The sequence below is a fragment of the Schistocerca cancellata genome, chromosome 6, assembly GCF_023864275.1.
Source record: "Schistocerca cancellata isolate TAMUIC-IGC-003103 chromosome 6, iqSchCanc2.1, whole genome shotgun sequence".
Classification (NCBI taxonomy): Eukaryota; Metazoa; Arthropoda; class Insecta; order Orthoptera; family Acrididae; genus Schistocerca; species Schistocerca cancellata.
Genome location: NC_064631.1, coordinates 346321071 through 346340614, shown reverse-complemented (window position 1 = coordinate 346340614; position 19544 = coordinate 346321071). Strand labels below are relative to the sequence as shown.

Here is a 19544-nt window from a genome sequence, read left to right as displayed (position 1 = left end):
GCTACGAGCTGCTTATTAGGAGAAGGTGGTAGTCGCATATGAGGAGCCTTCGTAGAAGTGAGTGTGTGCACTGTCCCTGCTACTTTCCATCTTAAAAATATTAGATGGTCAAATGAAACTTATCTGCAATGTAGGATGATAGTGACTGGATTCCACTCACGTCAGTGTCACTGCTGCTACTGCTGATTGCGGAGTCTGTGCTGTGTGCAACGTTTCTTGCATCGTTGTTGCTCTCATTGTCACTGTCATCACTGCTCTTTGTGTCAGCGACGAATTGTTCTGTCATTGTGTCAAGAGTTTGTTCAAGGAGAAGATACTTCTCTTTACATTTTATGACTGCAATATGAAGTCCACTTATATTTAAATATTGACTGAAATGTTTCTTCCACAATTTTGATTGCATCATGTTGAGTGAAAGCAACATTTTTCTTTCATAAATGCTCTTTCACTGTAGCTCATATAGGTTTAGTTGTGTTTAAATCCAGCTGGCAAGCAGGTAATCTAAGCATTGAATGTCAGTGTTCAGCAAGCAGAGTGTCAGTTTTAAATGTCTGAATCCTTTCCTTACACTACATAGAGGAGGCATTTGAGTCACAGACGGGCACAATGAAAAAGAATGCTAGAAATATTTAGCTGTTCTTTAAAGTTCTAATTATGAAGCACTTGCCAACTTCTTGTTGCATTAAGTAAGCATTGGTCTGACTTCTGGTCAGTGTTGATTCTTCACTGATATAAACATTGCACACATGTAATTCCTACCACTTAATCACAGTAGTTAAATATTACTTTAAAATAATCAATCAGTTCACTTTAGAAAGGAAATGATTAGTCCAGTCTTCAGTTTTATAATAAATTCAGAATAGTCACAAAGTCTTCAGTTTTTTTAATGTTGTATAGTTGCTTGATCACTTCTGCGCACAGTGACGTAGTTGGCATTGGTTAATGTCTTACAGATTTGCTCTTCTTTAGCATGGTTACCAAGTGGAAGGTGGCATCAATCCTTGAATAGTTTATTGATAACTGTTGTTGTCTTTCTCAGTTTTCAGAAAAAGTATAATACTTCTCCAGTTCGAACCTCTCCTTTCTTTATTACATCCTTTGGATTAATGTAGGGACACCACATCAAAGGGTGGCACCAGTTCTGGCATATTATTTTTTTAAAAATCATAATGAATTACTTCTGTTGTTGTTTTCCAAATTCCCATTTGTTTCAAATAACAACCATCTTTTAATATGATGCGTGCAGGTTTGGCAGGCTGATGGGTCAGTCATGTTTTGGCATTTCAAGAGGCATTAGATCGAAGAACTTTACTGCATACAGGAAAGTGGGACATCATCTGCTAAGTCATAATGTGGATGAAAGTGTGTTGAGTGATCATGACAGATGGTCATTGAAGAGGATTGTGACAAAAATGAGAGAACAGGTGAAAAATCAGTGCAGATCTGAATGTCACACTCATGTACCCTCTCAGTACTGAAACAACTTGAAGAGAGCTCCATAAGGAGGGAATTTCAGGGCAAGCTCTGAAACATCGTAGAGGTTCAGTGTTGATATGGGCAGCCATGCCACTGTATTTTGTGAGCTACATGGTCTCAGCAAGGTCATATTACTGCCAAGGATTATGTGACCATTTGGCTGATCAGATTCATCCTGTGGCACAGTGGCCAAGTAGGTTAGTACAGTTGTTAGCACACTGGACTCCCGTTCGGGAGGACGACAGTTCAAACCTACATCTGGCCAGCCTGATTGAGGTTTTCTGTGATTTCCCTAAATCGCTTAAGGCAAATGCTGGGGTGGTTCCTTCGAAAGAGCATGGCCAATTTCCTTCTCCTTGCTTCCCTAATTCGAGCTTGTGTTTTGTCTCTGATGATCTCATTGTTGATGGGATGTTTAACGCTAATATCCACCGTCTCCTATCATGATGGTATGTTCCAAGACAACAGGGCGCCTGTTAACATAGGCCACATCGTCCAGGAGTGGTTTTATGAATGTGAGGATGAATTGTTGCATCTCCCCTGGCCACCACAAGTCACTGGATCTAAATATTAATGAGCCTTTGTGGTCTACTTTGGAGTGAAGGGTGCGTGATTACTATCCACCTCCTCCACTATTACCTGAACTTGCCATTGTTCTTCAGGAAGAATGGTATAACATTGTCTTAAAGATCATACAGTACTTGTGTTTATCACTTCAGAGATGACTGGAAATTGTTTGAATGCCAATGGGTTTTCTACACTCTATTAGGCATGGTTTTAGTGTTATGTTTTTGGTGTTTCCAAATTTTTGTCCAACCCCTGTATTCATGCTATAGTTGTATCTCGAGTTGTCGGTTTGACATTTCATATTCAAATTATTGCAGTGTTTTCTTATGAAGAGATGCTGATATGAACATTCATTGTATTTGAGAGTACACATTGATTGTTGCTCTTGTGGTCTTCATTCCAAAGACTGGTTAGATGCAGCTATCCCTGCTACTGTATCCTGTGCAAGCCTCTTCATCTCTGAGTAACTATTGGAGCATACATCCTTCTGAATGTGTTTAGTTTATTCATCTCTACGTTTCCCTCTACAATTTTTACCTATCCTCAATTCCCTCCAATACTAAATTGGTGATCCCTTGATGCCTCAGAATGTGTGCTACCAACCGATCCCATCTTCTTGTCAAGTTGTGCCACAAACTCCTCTTCTCTCCAGTTCTGTTCAGTACCTCCCCATTAGTTACATGATCTACCCATGTAATTTTTAGCATTCTTCTAAGCAACACATTTCAGAAGCTGCTATTCTCTTCTTGTCTAAACTGTTTATTGCCACATTTCACTTCCATACATGGCTACACTCCATACAAATACATTGAGAAAAGACTTCCTGACACTTAAATCTACACTCGACATTAGTAAATTTCTTATCTTCAGAAAAGCTTTCCTTGCCATAGCCAGTCTACATTTTATACCCTTTCTACTTCGACCATCATCAGTTATTTTGCTTCCGAAATAGCAAAACTCGCGCACTACTTCAAGTGTCTTATTTCCTAATCTAATTCCCTCAGCATCACCTGATTTAATTCAATTACATTCCATTTCCTCATTTTGCTTTTGGTGATGCTCATTTTGTATCCCCATTTCAGGAAGCTGTCCATTCCATTCAACTGCTGTTCCAGGTCCTTTGCTGTCTCTGAGAGAATTACCATGTCGTAGACAAACCTCAAAGTTTTTATTTCCTCTCCATGGATTCAATTCCTACTCCAAATTTTTCTTTTGTTTCCCTCTACTGCTTGCTCATTATACAGATTAAATAACACTGGGGATAGGGTACAGCCTGGTTTCACTCCTCCCTCATCCACTGCTTCCCTTTTGTGCCCCTCAGCTCTAAAATGTAACTGCCATCTGGTTTCTGTACAAACTGTAAGTAGCCTTTCACTCCTTGTATTTTATCCCTGCCACCTTCAAAATTTGAAAGATAATATTCCAGTCACCATTGTCAAAAACTTTCTCTAGGTCTACCAATGCTATAAACATAGGTTTGTTATCGCCTAAGATATGCTGTAGGGTCAGTATTGCCTCACATATTCCTACATTTCTAAGGAATCCAAACTGATATTCCCTGAGGTCAGCTTCTACCAGTTTTTCCACTCGTCTGCAAAGAATTTATGTTAGTATTTTGTAACAGTGACTTAATAAACTGATACTTCGGTAATTTTCACACCCGTCAACACCTGCTTTCTTTGGAACTGTAATTAGTATATTCTTCTTGAAACCTGAGGGTATTTGGCCTGTCTCATACATCTTGCTCACCAGATGGAAGAGTTTTGTCATGGCTGGCTCTCCCAAGGCTATCAATAGTTCTAACAGAATGTTGTCTACTCCCAGGGCCTTGTTTAAACGTAGGCAGTATCGTATCTCCCATTTCATCTTCATTTACGTCCTCTTCCATTTCCATAATATTGCACTCAAGTACATCACCCTTGTATAGACCCTCTAATACTCCTCCCACCTTTCTGCTTTCCCTTTTTTGCTTAGGACTTGGTTTTCCATCTGAGCTCTTGATATTCATACAGGTGGTTCTCTTTTCTCCAGAGGTCTCTTTAATTTTCCTGTAGGGGACATTTATTTAACTCTAGTGATACATGCTTCTACGTCCTTACATTTGTCCTCTAGCCATTCCTGCTTAGCCATTTTGCTCGTCATGTCAATCTCATTTTTGTGTTCCTTTTCACCTGCTTCATTTACTGCATTTTTATATTTTCTCCTTTAATCAGTTAAATTCAGTGTATCTTCTGTTACCCAAGGATTTCTACTTGCCCTCATCTTTTTACAAGCTACCCATTCTCCTTCTACTATGTTTCTTTCCCCTGTTCTTGTCAATCATTCCCTAATGCTCTCTCTGAAACACTCTACAGCTTCTGGTTCTTTCAGTTTATTCGGGTCCCATCTCCTTAAATTCATACCTTTTTGCAGTTTCTTCAGTTTTAATCTGCTGTTCATAACCAATAAATTGTGGCGAGAGTCCACTTCTGCCCCTGGAAATGTCTTACAATTTAAAATCTTGTTCCTAAATCTCTGTCTTACCATTATATAATCTATCTGAAACTTCTGGTGTCTCCAGGCCTCTTCCATGTATACAACTTTCTTTCATTATTCTTAAACCAATTTTTAGCTGTCATTAATTTATGCTCTGTGTAAAATTCTACCAGGGGCTGCCTCTTCCATTCCTTACCCCCAGTCCATATTCACATACTACTTTCCCTTCTCTTCCTTTTACTACTATTGAATTCCAGTTCGTCATGACTATTAAATTTTTGTCTCCCTTAACTATCTGAATAATTAAATTTATCACATATTTCTTCAGTCTCTTCTTCATTTGCAGAGCTATTTGACATACAAACTTGTACTAGTGTGGTAGGTGTGGGCTTCATGTCTGTCGGGGCTAAATAATTCATTCACTGTGCTGTTCATAGTAACTTATATGTTTTCCTATTTTTTTATTCATTATTAAACCTACTCCTGGGACTCATATTTGATTTTGTATTTATAACCCTGTGTTCAACTGAACAGAAATCTTGTTCGTCCTGTGACCAAATTTCACTAATTCCCACTATATTAACATTAACCTACCCCTCACAGTGAGAGGAATCCTGGTGCTGGACATATCTTGCCCATTATAGTTTCTGTAAAACTTTGTTCCACCTGAATTACAGTTGCAGCATATATTATGGACTTGCACTATCTTCGTGGCTGATTGGTGTTAAATTTACAGCCTGGTTGTTGAATAGGTCAAGGACATTTTGAAATCTGATGGGTACTGTAAGCCTCATACCTGATACTGTATTTTCAAGCTCTAATTTTATGAGATTTTAAAAGAGAAATATGATTTTAAAGTTAAGTTAGGTGCACATTCAGGCCTGAGCCAGGGTAAGCATTCACTGTGAAATTGTTTTCTTGGTAGGTGTCTTCAGAATAAATCTCCAAAATTAATGTACTCTCTATGACCTAGAATACCATGCAGTTCTGAAGATAGTGGAATAGATGTGACAAAAACAAAGCAAGAAAATTCTCATCTGCCCCTATGCCTTTGATACAATACAATACAATACAATACAATACAATACAATACAGTCCATCCAGTTGATAAAACTGCGCAGAATGTCCAGGACAATCATTATTAATTACAAAAATGAGGAAAGATGGTGGCCATTTGTTAGACATCTAGCTGTGTGGTAGTATAGGGGAAGAAAATAGCCCGTATATTGGTGAAGGAGGCTTGCAGGGAGCCAACTGTGACACAGTGTGTTGTCTCCCTGCCTGCAGTTACCACACAATTGAGCTAGAGTGTCTTGAGCCACTTGGATCTCATTTGACTGGCTATGAGTAGTTATGAAAAGTTTCCCAATAGGTGGCACTGTAAGCATCATAACGTAAAGGAGTTTGGCTACAAATGACGGATAAATTGCAGTATGATGGCTATGGTGTGAGTTGCACATTAAACTAATCATATTGTGCAATGTGCATGACAGCACAAAACTGACGTTCCGTAGTTGTGGCAGGTTTAGTTAGGTAAGCCCATCCACCATGCAAGAAAATTGCCCTGAAGGCAAAAACTGTGTAAAAAGCAACAATTAAAATGGTTTTTAATTGTTGTGAGACTGTCACAAGTCATGTTCAGTATGCTACCACTATTTTCTGCCACAAGTTGAAATTTAGAAATAGCATATTCGACACTAGATCATATTGTCTCAGGGGTCTTGTTCAGAATGTGTTGCACATTGAACACCTATGTTTGTGATCAGAGCACTGAACACAGCATCTTTCAGATAATCCCACAGCCAGAAGTCACTTGGATTAAGGTCAGGTGATCTGATGGCTGATAATTCTGGCATTTCCAAAATGCCTCTGCGGCAGCTGTTTTACTGGCTGTGCAGTGTGCGGAAGAGTGCCATTTTGCATAAAAATGATACTACCCACACGTCCACCCTGTTAGAGGGTTGGAATGATGTTGGTGTGCAAAAGAGTCTCGTAGCTTTTACTAGTGATGGTAAAGGTAATTGGACCGATCTCCTCAGAACAAATAAGGCCCCATGACAAATGATGCCATCATCCTGCATGTGGCAGGTACCTCTGCAGAGTAAAGCAGCACACGGTTGAAGTGTGAGCAGATTTTCTGTTGCTCATATTCCTTCAATTCTGTGCATTGACATGTCTTTGTAGATGAAAACTGGCTTCCTTTGTCTTTAGAATGTTCCATCGCTGTTCACTGTCCACTTTCATGTAATAAAGAAATTCTAGAGCAAACATTTGTTTTACTGGCGGGTCATCATGAGGCAAATTCTGAACATAGGTAATTTTGTATGGATAGCAATGCAGGATGTTTCATAGAATTTTATGCTCCTTTTCCACAGGTATGTGTAAAGATCAGAAAATGCCCTGTGCAATGCATGTTTGCAGACCACCACTAGAGCCCTTCTGCAATGCTGTGGCAACATCATCTACTGATGAGGGACCAACTGTTTCCCTCTCTCCCCTCTCCGCCACACTGCACCCGCCTTTTTGAATTTCATAATCATTTTCTCCAGACCCTTGCCAGACATTGGACCAATCCTCCCCCCCCCCCCCCCCCCCAATTCTTTTGAGTGTCCGGAAGTTCTGGTGAACTACTGGTGCACAGTCACCATTCTTCTAAAAGTGCTATGAGCAACGTGCAATACTGCATTGAGACAGTTATGCTGAGCATCTCAGATAGAAACTGAGGAATTTTGTTTACATACCGTTTCCCGCTTCTTTGGTAATTCCATGCAAATTAAACGTCATTCTGCACCCGTTTCTTTTTCTTTTTTTTTTTCCCCCTTCTTCCAGCATTTTGAAACTGGGACTTGAACCTTTGAACTTAATGTGGTCATTGACTCAAATATCCTGAAAGTAATTTTTTAGTTTCTGTGTAGCTATGAAGATCAACTATGTATTTCACAATGATTTCCTGTGAACATAAATCTTGGAGGAGCTGTCTGGAACACAGTGGATTGCCTGATCTTGCTAAATTACTGTTCATGGGGTTCTTTAAAGACAAATATGTACTGGCAAAAAGTGTAAACAAGGAAGAAATGCCTGCCATCTGTTTAAAATGTTTGTGCTAACCATAATGAAGAATTTAGACACCTGAGCTGTAAATTACTTTGAAGTGGACAATAATACTTTTTAATGTAGCTTGTAAAGGGGAATTGACCCTTGGTTCTTACCGTGATATGGGGTGGCAATGTACAATCTGATTCGGAACCACCCCTTTTCTGTTATTCGATTTTCCTCACCTTATTATTGCCACACCCTTGCTAATATCTTCTGATCAAATTCAGTTTCTCAAAGTGCTGTAATTACTATTGGAAGTTAAGAGTATAAATCCAACATCCATTTCTTGAATTAAATAAGATTCTTGTATATTGTGCTCTTGTTTACAATGGCCATGCATTACGAGGTTTCTTCATTATTCCCTACACCCAAGACAGGATCCAACAATAGGGAATAAACTGCCCAGGGACAGGCAGGTACTGTGAACATGTATTGTGATAATTGTCATCCTGGCTTGTAGATAAACTGTGTCCATCCATTTCATAATACATGCGCATAAATAAGACATACATGCAAACAGTGGGTTACATTAATTCATAATGAAAATAAACTTGTTACAGTGGTGATCATCATTCATTGGTTCAGAAAATGTTTGTGCAACACATCACTTCACCAAAACGATGTGTTACAGTTCACCACAAAATTCAAAAAATGGTGATGTGTTCATTTCCTATCACCTGCACCTCCCCATTCCCAACAGCGTAAAATTAAATACTGTCCGAAAGTTACATATGATCAAGAAAAGAACATATTTCTTGAATAGGATATCTGGAGAGTTATTGATGAAGATACGGTTTAATAAAAAGCCATATGTCACGACAGTGTTAAAAATTATGTACCTGGAACAGTTTCATGGCTGGAAAAAAAAAGAAAAAGAAACACAGTGTGTATGGTGGCTGACAGGCTGTAATTCATCTCACCATTGTATTCCTGACATCTTTAAGATTCATAGTTTGCTTAAAAAAGTTTTGTACCACCCTCTTGACTTGTTAAAGATTCCTTCTTTAATTCATCCCTGTCCCTCTCCTGCACCCCCTCTGTTGATGCTATCCCACAGCACCCACCAGAAACCTCTTTCCCAATACTATTTTAACTACAGCAGATCATTATGTACAGCCACCGGTGTAATGGAATTGAATGTTAATGTAATCCCACATTCTTAGGGTAGATCAATAGAAGAAACTGCATCCCCATTTGCGAATGGGCAGCATGATATGTGCATAATGTTCAATTTGTCAGCATGTTACTGTTTGCACTAGTCACTTCATAGCATGAGTGGCTACCCACCAAATTGTGAACATCATTTGAACATTTTACTCCCACTGAGAAAAATCATTGAAGATATACCTTTGAGGGGTCACTCGTGCTCAACAGCACCAGCTTCAGAGCACTACCTAGTAATTGTGGCTCAGAGGTACTTGTATGAGAATGAAACAGAACTGTCTTCCTGGATGCAGCTGGAAAGGTTGTGTCAACACAGACAAAATAAAGCAGTCTTCACACAGTCAGTTTGGCTTCTAGGTTTCCATTGCAAACATCAGTACAAACATCCCTTCTTCATCAGTGAGTACAGGATTTGTCTAACACCTGATTATCATCTTAGAAGAGTGTGGACATGGCCAGGTACTAGTGCATGTCTGAGGCAAGCAGATTTAACGGGCAGTGGAGGGTCAGTCAAGTTTTGGGGTAATATCGTGAGCTGATGTTGGAAGCATCTCATCAGTACTGAGCACTATCTGTGGGCTATGCCGTATTTGGACAGTGCATTGTGCTTGCTTATAGTCAATATTTCATCAACAGTTTCATCAGTTGAGACAGTGAACACTTTCCACCAACCAGACAGTATCAGCCATATGGAGTGACCTGTGTCCTGTGCTAACATGAAACCAATTGAGCATGCTTGTGACCAGCTGAAACTTACAATGAATTGTTTTAGGAACCCTTGTCACATACTGGGTGACCTCATGAGGATTGCTGTCAAAGACTGGGACAGACTTGAGCAGGAATGTCTCAACCCCCTTGTGGCAAGCTTGCCCAGGAAACAAATAAACCAGGTGGACCAACACTGTACTGAATGTTACCCAACAGCAGCCTTAGATTCTGCAGAAGTGCAGAGATGGGCTTTTTTTTTTTTTTTTAACAGACTGCATCTATTTCAGTCATTATTTCGTTTTTATTTCAAAGTTAGTTTTTTCAAAAATCCTTGTATTTTAATTCCCTGCTCCTCTTGAATAAAAATCCATAAGAGGTTGCAAATATGCAGTAGTTAAATTGGAAACTCACTGTCCAATCCATTTACTGGATATTTCCACCTGCAAGAAACTCATGCAAGAGAAAAGCTTGATGCAGTCCTCCATGAAGAGTAAGTTTCCGACCAGCTGCACCTGAGAAAGTCATACTTCTGAGCAACTCTGGATCCCACAGTGTTTCTCTAACCACCTATGAAGATGTGACCTTCCATACAGCCCTCCAGTACAATGGCTCCCTCCAAAAGTACTCCAGAAATGCCAAACTGGTTCCTTTCCTGAAATTCCTGAGTGTAGGTTGATCAAAAATAGAAGCTCCTAAGGCTTATGTTCTACAGACAGTTGTCTTGTAGACATCACTAGATGGTATCATGCAGTTGAGACTAAATGTGGGTCATGGTTGGCGCAAACATTCTTTGTATCTTGAAATTGTCATGGGAGCCTTAAAATAAAACTTTGCTGCAGAAGGATTCTGCTTTGCATTAAAGGGTACAGGTAGCTTCTTGATGGTATTAAATTGTAAACATCCCCAAGAGAGAACACCTTGCTCACAATGAAAATGGAAATACAACTGAGTCATCATGGGTATAATGCACTGCTTTTCATTAGCTTTGAAACATAAGCGTATTCTGGTACGTGCAGAAAATCTTACCAGCAATTAAAATCTTGGTGTATGTTTTCTGTTTCCACCAGAAAACTAAAATATGCATGGTCATAATCACATATTTTTTTCTGTTTTTTCCTAGTCCTTTAATGTTTTTGTGTGCTAATTGTTCAATGTATAAAACTATTGAAAAAGGAAGATAACTATATTATGCTTGTAGATTCCATGTTTGGAAATATTTGTCAAATAAGATGAAACAAATGCAAGAGGGTACAAATCTGTACCCTCTTTTGAGAAGTAGTAATTGATGCTCCTAATCATATTTTCTACCCAGTGAGGGACTATTTATTCAGAAGCCATGGCCAGTTCTTTTATTTAACCCTTTATTTTCTCTCAGTCCACTGTTAAAGGGGGATCCATTGACAATATCACTTAAGCTATTAAGCAGAGTATTTAAAATCTATGCACATACATACACCACCTTACTTCTGCCTCCTGCCAATTTTTCACCCCCCCCCCCCCCTTGCTCTCCCATGCCATTTTCTCTAAACTCATAACCCATACTGTCTGTTTCAAACTACACCATCCCCCCCTCCCCCCCTCCCTCCCTCCCTCCCTCCCTCCCTCCCTCCCTCCCTCCCTCCCTCCTTCCCCCCTTCTTAGACTCAGGCACAACTCACTCTGAGATGGTACTCTAATTCTGTGGTATAATTGAATAATCTAATTAACTAAAGCAATGTGAACTGTGTTGATAGTGTCTGTTAATACCTATTTCAGTTGCTATTCCAATGGGCAGCATCATTCCTGTACATCTAATTGTCTTAGTTCTCATGCATTGTTTTTCTGAAGATTTATTTTGTTTTCAGAAACCATCTCTTTATTTCCTGCATGGTGCTGGCTCTTCAGCAGACATTTGGTTAAGAATAATGAAACATTTTGCTAAAATGGGATTTGAAGTTGTTGCTCCAGACATGTTGGGTCATGGCTACAGCTCTGCTCCTGACAGTCCAGCACTTTACTCATTCAGTAATATACTGAAAGATGCTGTAGAAATATTTGATAAGTTCATAAGTGAACACCAGAAATGTGTCATCATTGGTCATGCATATGGGTGAGTAATGCATAAAATACTTATTAATTGTTCATGATGCTGCAGTTACAATAATCAGCACATTCACTGCCACGAGGCCACTGGTGACCACAACAGGGCCTTATACATGATGCCATGTGCATACTGGCAGCCACAGCAGACCCTGGTGCTGTGCCTTGATGTGGCTTGATGGTGAAACATCCATCACTATGCATGCAGCAGTCAACGTGTTAAAATACATTCAGGATTGCCGTGCATTTTTTGGTACTCTCAAGTAGAAAAGATGTGAAACTTATCAACAAATTTTAATGTTTTGCAGTTTTAGAAGTCAGATTAAGGCTTCATGTCTGAAACTCACACTTCGATATCTTAACAACTGTAAATCTGCAAATCTGAAGATGTACAAAAGAGAATAATTCAGGAACTGCTTATGATAACAATACTGTTATACACTCAAAAGAAGTCGTTTAATCTTGAAGATGGTCCTTCACAGGTTTTAACTGAAGGAAGAGGATATGCTAAACATACCAGCAATCATGTAAGTGTGGGGAAAACATGTCAAAGAGCTTCTGTGTTAGCATACGTTTAGGGTGATCATAGAAATATTATTAAACTAATGAAAACTGAGGACACAGTAGCTCAAGGTTATCAAAAATTGTTAATATACTCAACAAAAATTTGAAAAACACGAAAATGTGAAAAATTATCAGGGATGATAGAATCCTAGAATACTTTAGCAACCATTCTACTCGATGTTCCTGGAACTGCGGCAAAAGAACAACTCTTAAAAACTATTCAGAGACTAAAATCCAATAAGACTGCAGGTGCTGATGAAATCCTTAATGAAGCATGTGAGTGAAGAAATAGCTAAAGCACCTTTGGGTATAGCAAACTGCTCATTTAAATCAGTATTTCCAGAAATATTAAATATAAGCAAAGTAGTGCCAATATACAGGAAAGGTGCCAAAGATGATCCAAATAACCATAATCAGCAGCTTTAATATTTGATTTCTCAAAAATATTTGAGATCCTTATTGACCACCTGTAGGATTCGGGGAGGTGCACCAGCTCCAGATAGAATCCATCGGGTGGATTAACAATGAGGGCCAGTTTGCCAGCCAGCCTGAATGTGGTTTTTAGGCAGTTTTTCAGTATTCAGACAGGTGATTACTGGACTGATACCCATGTCCCATTTCTGTTACACAATATGCATACACTTCAAATACATTCTCACACGTTCACATGGATGACACAGATGGAATACACAAATTGTATTGGGGACGAGGAGGGAGATGATAAGAAGGGCTGTCAGCCACCCTCTGCCACCAGTGTCTAACACTGCAAAATCCAGATTAACAAGCTGACCCTGTAAAGAGACAGAATAAGGCCAATAGAAAGAAAGATTACAGATAAAAATCAAACAATGAAAAATCCAGGTAGGAATATCAACAATGTAGGAAGAGACAATTGCTACTTACCATAAAGAGGACATGTCAAGTGCAGACAGGCACAATTAAGACACTCACATCAAGCTTTCAGCCATAGCCTTCATCAGTAAAAGAGAGAGACACACACACCATTCACATACACACACGCAAGCACACCTCACACACATGATTGCCAACTCCAGGATACACAGTAAACTGAGTAAATTCTTAGAGAAACATAATATTCTATTTTAGGTAGTATGTGGTTCCCAAAGAGGGACATCTACAGAAGCAGCTACAGCATGTCTAACCTAACAGAATCTCATACGATATTACGGTGTGAGCATCCACAGCTTTGTTGATATATGTTAAAAATGTTCTTTAAAAAAATTGTTGAAATCTTCTAGAAAAGCTTATGGAAACTGCATTAGCTGTTAATAAGCCTTTATTCTAAGATTAAACATGACCAGTTTCGTAGTATTGTAATAGCATATTAAGAGGAAAATCTACAAAACATAGAATGCAAATTAGGAGCAAGCTACTGTATTTACCCAAGTATAAGACCACCCTGATTATAAAAATCCTCCCCTTTTTTAAGGGACTCCTCAAGAAAAAAATTATTTTTAACATATTCTGACCAGTTAAAATTACACCTGTTATGCCTTGTATTGATTGTCTACACATTTTGTTAATATTAGGAAAGAAAAATAATCAAAAAGAAATGGTTTACATTAATTTTCAGACCATTTTTTTCCTGCTAACCCTGTAGTCTGTATTATCACAGTTTTTAATAATAATAGTAATAGTAATTCACCTCAACACATTCACATCTAACTAAATTATTTAACATATAATAGAGGGAAACATTCCACGTGGGAAAAATATATCTAAAAACAAAGATGATGAGACTTACCAAACAAAAGCGCTGGCAGGTCAATAGACACACAAACAAACACAAACATACACACAAAATTCAAGCTTTCGCAACAAACGGTTGCTTCATCAGGAAAGAGGGAAGGAGAGGGAAAGACAAAAGGATGTGGGTTTTAAGGGAGAGGGTAAGGAGTCATTCCAATCCCGGGAGCGGAAAGACTTACCTTAGGGGGAAAAAAGAACAGGTAGACACTCGCGCACACACACACATATCCATCCGCACATACACAGACACAAGCAGACATTTGTATGGAGTGTAGCCATGTTCAGAAGTGAAACGTGTACGATAAATAGTTTAGACAAGAAGAGAATAGAAGCTTTCGAAATGTGGTGGTACAGAAGAATGCTGAAGATGGGTAGATCATATAACTAATGAGGAGGTATTGAATAGAATTTGGGAGAAGAGGAGTTTATGTGGCACAACTTGACTAGATGAAGGGATTGCTTGGTAGGACATGTTCTGAGACATCAAGGGATCAACAATTTAGTATTGGAGGGTAAAAATCATAGAGGGAGACCAAGAGATGAATGCACTAAGCAGATTCAAAAGGATGTAGGCTGCAGTAGGTACTGGGAGAAGAAGCAGCTTGCACAGAATAGAGTAGCATGGAGAGTTGCATCAAACCAGTCCCAGGACTGAAGACCACAACAACAACAACAACAACAACATATACAATAGTTTCAAGAATATCCACCTCAGACTCAAGACCATCCAAAACATTAAATTCAATCATACCTGTAAAGTAAATAATGTAAATCCGATTTATATTAACGTAAAGGTCAGAAACAACTCTTTGGCAGCACAAAGAACGAAATCATATGTAGAAAAGACTTGGTTAAAAACATAATCAAACTGCTCTGTACTAAGAAATTCATGCTTAATAGGATCTTACATAATGTACATCTTGAAATATCGGCAGTTATTAACAACCCGACAGTGATGTTCAGCAAAAATTTAACACATCACACCAAGAACACTGCAATATACACACAACAAACACAAATGGAAAATCAGAACACTCACTAACAAAAGTAATCAGAAAGAAAAGTATGACAAAGTGCAACACACCCACCACCACAAATTTGGATAAAATTAATAACGCTCAGATACAGAATTATCAGAGAAAGGAAGACAGCCATTAGAGAAAGGGCTCAAACACAACATTAGTACAAAAATAGATAACCATTACACACAAAACCTGATTCTAGAAACAGAAAACCTCCGGACATAGGAAGAGAAAAATGAAAATAACACTCTTAATGTTGGGCTAACATGAGAACTAGTGAAGAAGGGAATAAATAACATAATCACTATGTCAAACACCACTAATAAATTAAAAGAAAAACTAGAAGGTAACTCAAAGATTTTGGTCTCATACTCACAGATAAACAAAAACAACACATCACACAGAAGAACCCAGAAGCACCAACACTCAGAAGTCAACCCAAGGTCTACAACCCACACATTCCATTGAGGCCTGTTATTAATTTCATTAATGCATCGTCATAGCATGGGTAAAACACATGAACAAAATCATAATACAACATTATGAAATTAAAAAGAGCAGAACAATGAAAAACACAAATGAACTCACAACACAAATAAGACTTACACATTCCACAAACGGTATCACTCATGTCTTTTGACAAAGAGAACAGGTACACCTCAATACCCACTGCAGAGACAATAAAACTAATTGAAGGAAACTTATGACATACAACAAACTGTTGCAGACAATATTAATGAAATAACTAAAACCCTCAAAGCAATCACATCCCAAAATTACTTCCAATTTTAAAAAGAAATTTTACTTGCAAGAAGATGGACTTTCCGTGGGATCCCCAATTTCAGGAACACTGGCAAACATATTCATCGACCACATAGAAAAAACAATCTTTGATACAGTCATCACAAAGGCAGGATACAAAATTGTTTACTGGTACAGATATGTGGACAACATAATCTGTATGGTATATGAACCAAATTGATAAACTTCATACAGATATAAAGAATGTATATAAAAATATTCAGTTCACCGCGGAAAAAGAAACACAAAAGCAAATACATTTCTTGGACACAATAATAAAGAGAGAGAACAATAAACACACATTTCAAGTCTTCAGAAAGCCAACAGCCACAGACATAATTATACATGCTTCATCCAACCATCCGCAGAATCAAAAATTAGCAGCCCTAAGACAGGTGTTACACAGCATCCCACTCTGCAAAGAAAACTATGAAAAAGAATTACAAATAGTACAACTCATAGCTGCAAACAATGTTTAAAACACCCATCTAGTACAAAAACTCAACAAAAAAATTAAAACACAACAAGCAAAATCAAAACAAGCAGCGAACACACACATTAAAGAACCCCACAGACACTACAGCACACATGAAAATACAAAACAATTATACCCATGACATGAATTCTTACATACGAATACAAAGCAACACACAAGATAGCAAAAGTACTAAAGAAAAATGGATTACACATAGCGTACAGAACAAGAAATATACTCCAATCACATTTACAAACAGACAAATCAGATAAGTACCAAGGAGCAGGTATATACCTGCTAGAGTACCAAGAATGTAAATCAGTATATTTGGGGATGACAAGCAGCAACTTCAAAATTAGATATAAAGAACATATAAGAAGTCGGAAATATACAAATAGCCATTCAATCTTTGCCGAACACGTGATGAAACATGAACATGAACCATCCAACATGGAATGTAATATGACGGTTATCAGAGTGAATAATCACAACAAAAAGTTCCTGACATTGCAAGGAAACTTTCACATACGAAGAGCCATTGCAATGGAAAGGTACTCAACGACCACATCCATATAAGGAATAACTCTCTGATCATGCTAGCCACCAAAACAATAACAAACTAAGATGTAACCAGGGTAAATAATTAACGAATCTCCTCTCCACCTCCCTCTCCTCCCCGCTCTCCACCTCCCTCTCCTCCCCGCTCTCCACCTCCCTCTCCTACCCCCTCTCCACCTCCCTCTCCTACCCCCTCTCCACCTCCCTCTCCTCCCCCCTCTCCACCTCCCTCTCCTCCCCGCTCTCCACCTCCCTCTCCTCCCCGCTCTCCACCTCCCTCTCCTCCCCGCTCTCCACCTCCCTCTCCTACCCCCTCTCTCCTACCCCCTCTCTCCTACCCCCACCCTCTCCTACCCCCACCCTCTCCTACCCCCACCCTCTCCTACCCCCACCCTCTCCTACCCCCACCCTCTCCTACCCCCACCCTCTCCTACCCCCACCCTCTCCTACCCCCACCCTCTCCTACCCCCACCCTCTCCTACCCCCACCCTCTCCTACCCCCACCCTCTCCTACCCCCACCCTCTCCTACCCCCACCCTCTCCTACCCCCACCCTCTCCTACCCCCACCCTCTCCTACCCCCACCCTCTCCTACCCCCACCCTCTCCTACCCCCACCCTCTCCTACCCCCACCCTCTCCTACCCCCACCCTCTCCTACCCCCACCCTCTCCTACGCCCCCCCTCTCCTCTCCCCCCTCTCCCCTCCCCCCTCTCCCCTCCCCCCCTCTTCGCTCCCCCCACACACATAAACACACATTTATATAAAAAGAACACACACACACAACATATGGAAAAATATCAAACCATAACACAACACAAGCAAAAGACAGGCGAAATACACAACAACAGTTGGCAACACTACACACCGAAAACACACACATGCTGTTCACAAAATGGAAAGCGCAAGTGTTATATGCGATGTGACAAATGTGGATGAAAGAACACCAGAAATCGGCCAGATGGAGTATGAAAACTAACAAATACATCTCCAGGACCACACGAGTTAACAGAGCCAGAAATTGTAACACCAAATGATAAGTTCACATTACAAAATTTGTGCTACAAAAGGTTGATTCTAACATAGAAAACAATAGAAAGACACAACAAAATGTAATATAGCAGCATATTATGTCTACCACATAATAAGTTTATTGTATGTATAGAAGTAAACTTTTATTACCAGCCACTGATGATGCTTCCCAAATAAATGAAGTGAAATGTGTATGGCAATAAACAAACGGCCTTCAATTAGTTGCATAGACAGTACATACCTTCATGAATTTAATGCAGCTAAGGGAAAGATGGGAAATGGAAAAAATGATGATCGAAACCATTAAGTTTTGTGTACTTCTGTGGTCTATATTTCATCCGCAATTGTTCAACCTCTATAAAAAGTGTTGAAGTCAGGGAGAAGGAATCAGAAATACTGTTTTCTGATGACATGTCACTAGTAAATGTAGAAACAAAATCTGGAAACACTTGAAAACGGAGCATTTATTTCAACAAGTAACACAGTGCTTTGGTTCATACAGAATTACTTAATTACAAATCTAAAAAGATGATGTTTATGGTGTTCACTAATAAAGAAATGGAAGATCTCATGGATATATTTACAGATGAAACAATATTGAAAAATTCTCTCTGCAGAATTAGTGGGAATTGTGTCAGATGATAAACTCCAGTGGAGACAACATAGAGGCAATTTGCACTGTAAATTTAAGTCCTGTAGTATCTATTATGAAACAGCATGCACATTGTAGCAACAACCAACTTCTATGTACAGTGTATTGTGGTCTTTTTCTAGCATACTGGCAGTATGGAATTACTGTGTGGGAAGACTCCAGCAGCAAAAACACACAAAGAATTTTTGTATTGCAAGGCCATTAATACCATTCTGAATTAAACAAACCAGCTCGTACAAAACTGCCTTCCTAAACCTATAAAATTGGCAATATCACCAATCTACATGCACAGAATAATAGTTTCATTAATAAAAGATGATGCCTTACTGGAGAAAAAGCAGATGTTCATTTATATAACATAAGAAATAAAACACTGAGAGTTGTTAAAAAAGGTTCTTGATACTCAAGTGTATAACTGAGTATAAGTGGGTACGTAAGGTTCTGTGGAACAGTATAAATGAAGGGACAATCCAGAAAATTCTCAAGGAGCCTAAACATACCGAATGAAACACAACTTTGTCTTATTATTTGTGTATTGCATTACAGCACAAGTAAGCTATGCCCTTCTACTTTGACTACAGTATTCAACAAATTTAGGTTCATTCACATTACATTAAACATTATTGATGTTGCATTGCAGTGTGCTTGTATTTTGATCCCTTAACCTTGCTGGGCTAGCCCCAGCCGTAAGGTGGTAGGCCTCTACAGCATCCCTTGTTAGCATACTGGACTCACATTCTTGAGTTCATTGGTTCAATTCCACATCTGGCCATCCAGATCTAGGTTTTCCATGACTTCCCTAAATTGCTCCAGGCAAATGCAGAGACAATTCTTTTGAAAGGACATTCCAAGTTCCCTTCTCCATCCGTAAAACATTCTGATCTTGTGCTCCATCTCTGACAATGGGATGTTAAACCCTAATCTTCCTTCCTTCCTTTCTTCCTTCTTTTCTGTGCAAGCCTTTCGATCTGTGCATAACTATGGCAACGTTCATCTATTTCAGATGGCTTACTGTAATTAAGCCTGGTTCTCCCTCCACAATTTTTACCCCCCCCCCCCCCCCTTACCAGACCCCCCCCCCACCCAGCTCTCTCTCTCTCTCTCTCT

At 39.2% G+C, this 19544-nt stretch overlaps 1 protein-coding gene across 1 annotated transcript in view; it reads left to right on the top strand.

The window, feature by feature from the left end:
- The window catches only part of LOC126190660 (uncharacterized), a 93043-nt gene that overhangs the window by 35088 nt on the left and 38411 nt on the right, over window positions 1–19544 (top strand). Inside the window, exon 3 of the mRNA XM_049931094.1 lies at window positions 11331–11575. Within this exon, the coding sequence (XP_049787051.1) occupies window positions 11331–11575 (245 nt within the window). The remainder of the gene's footprint in view (window positions 1–11330; window positions 11576–19544) is intronic.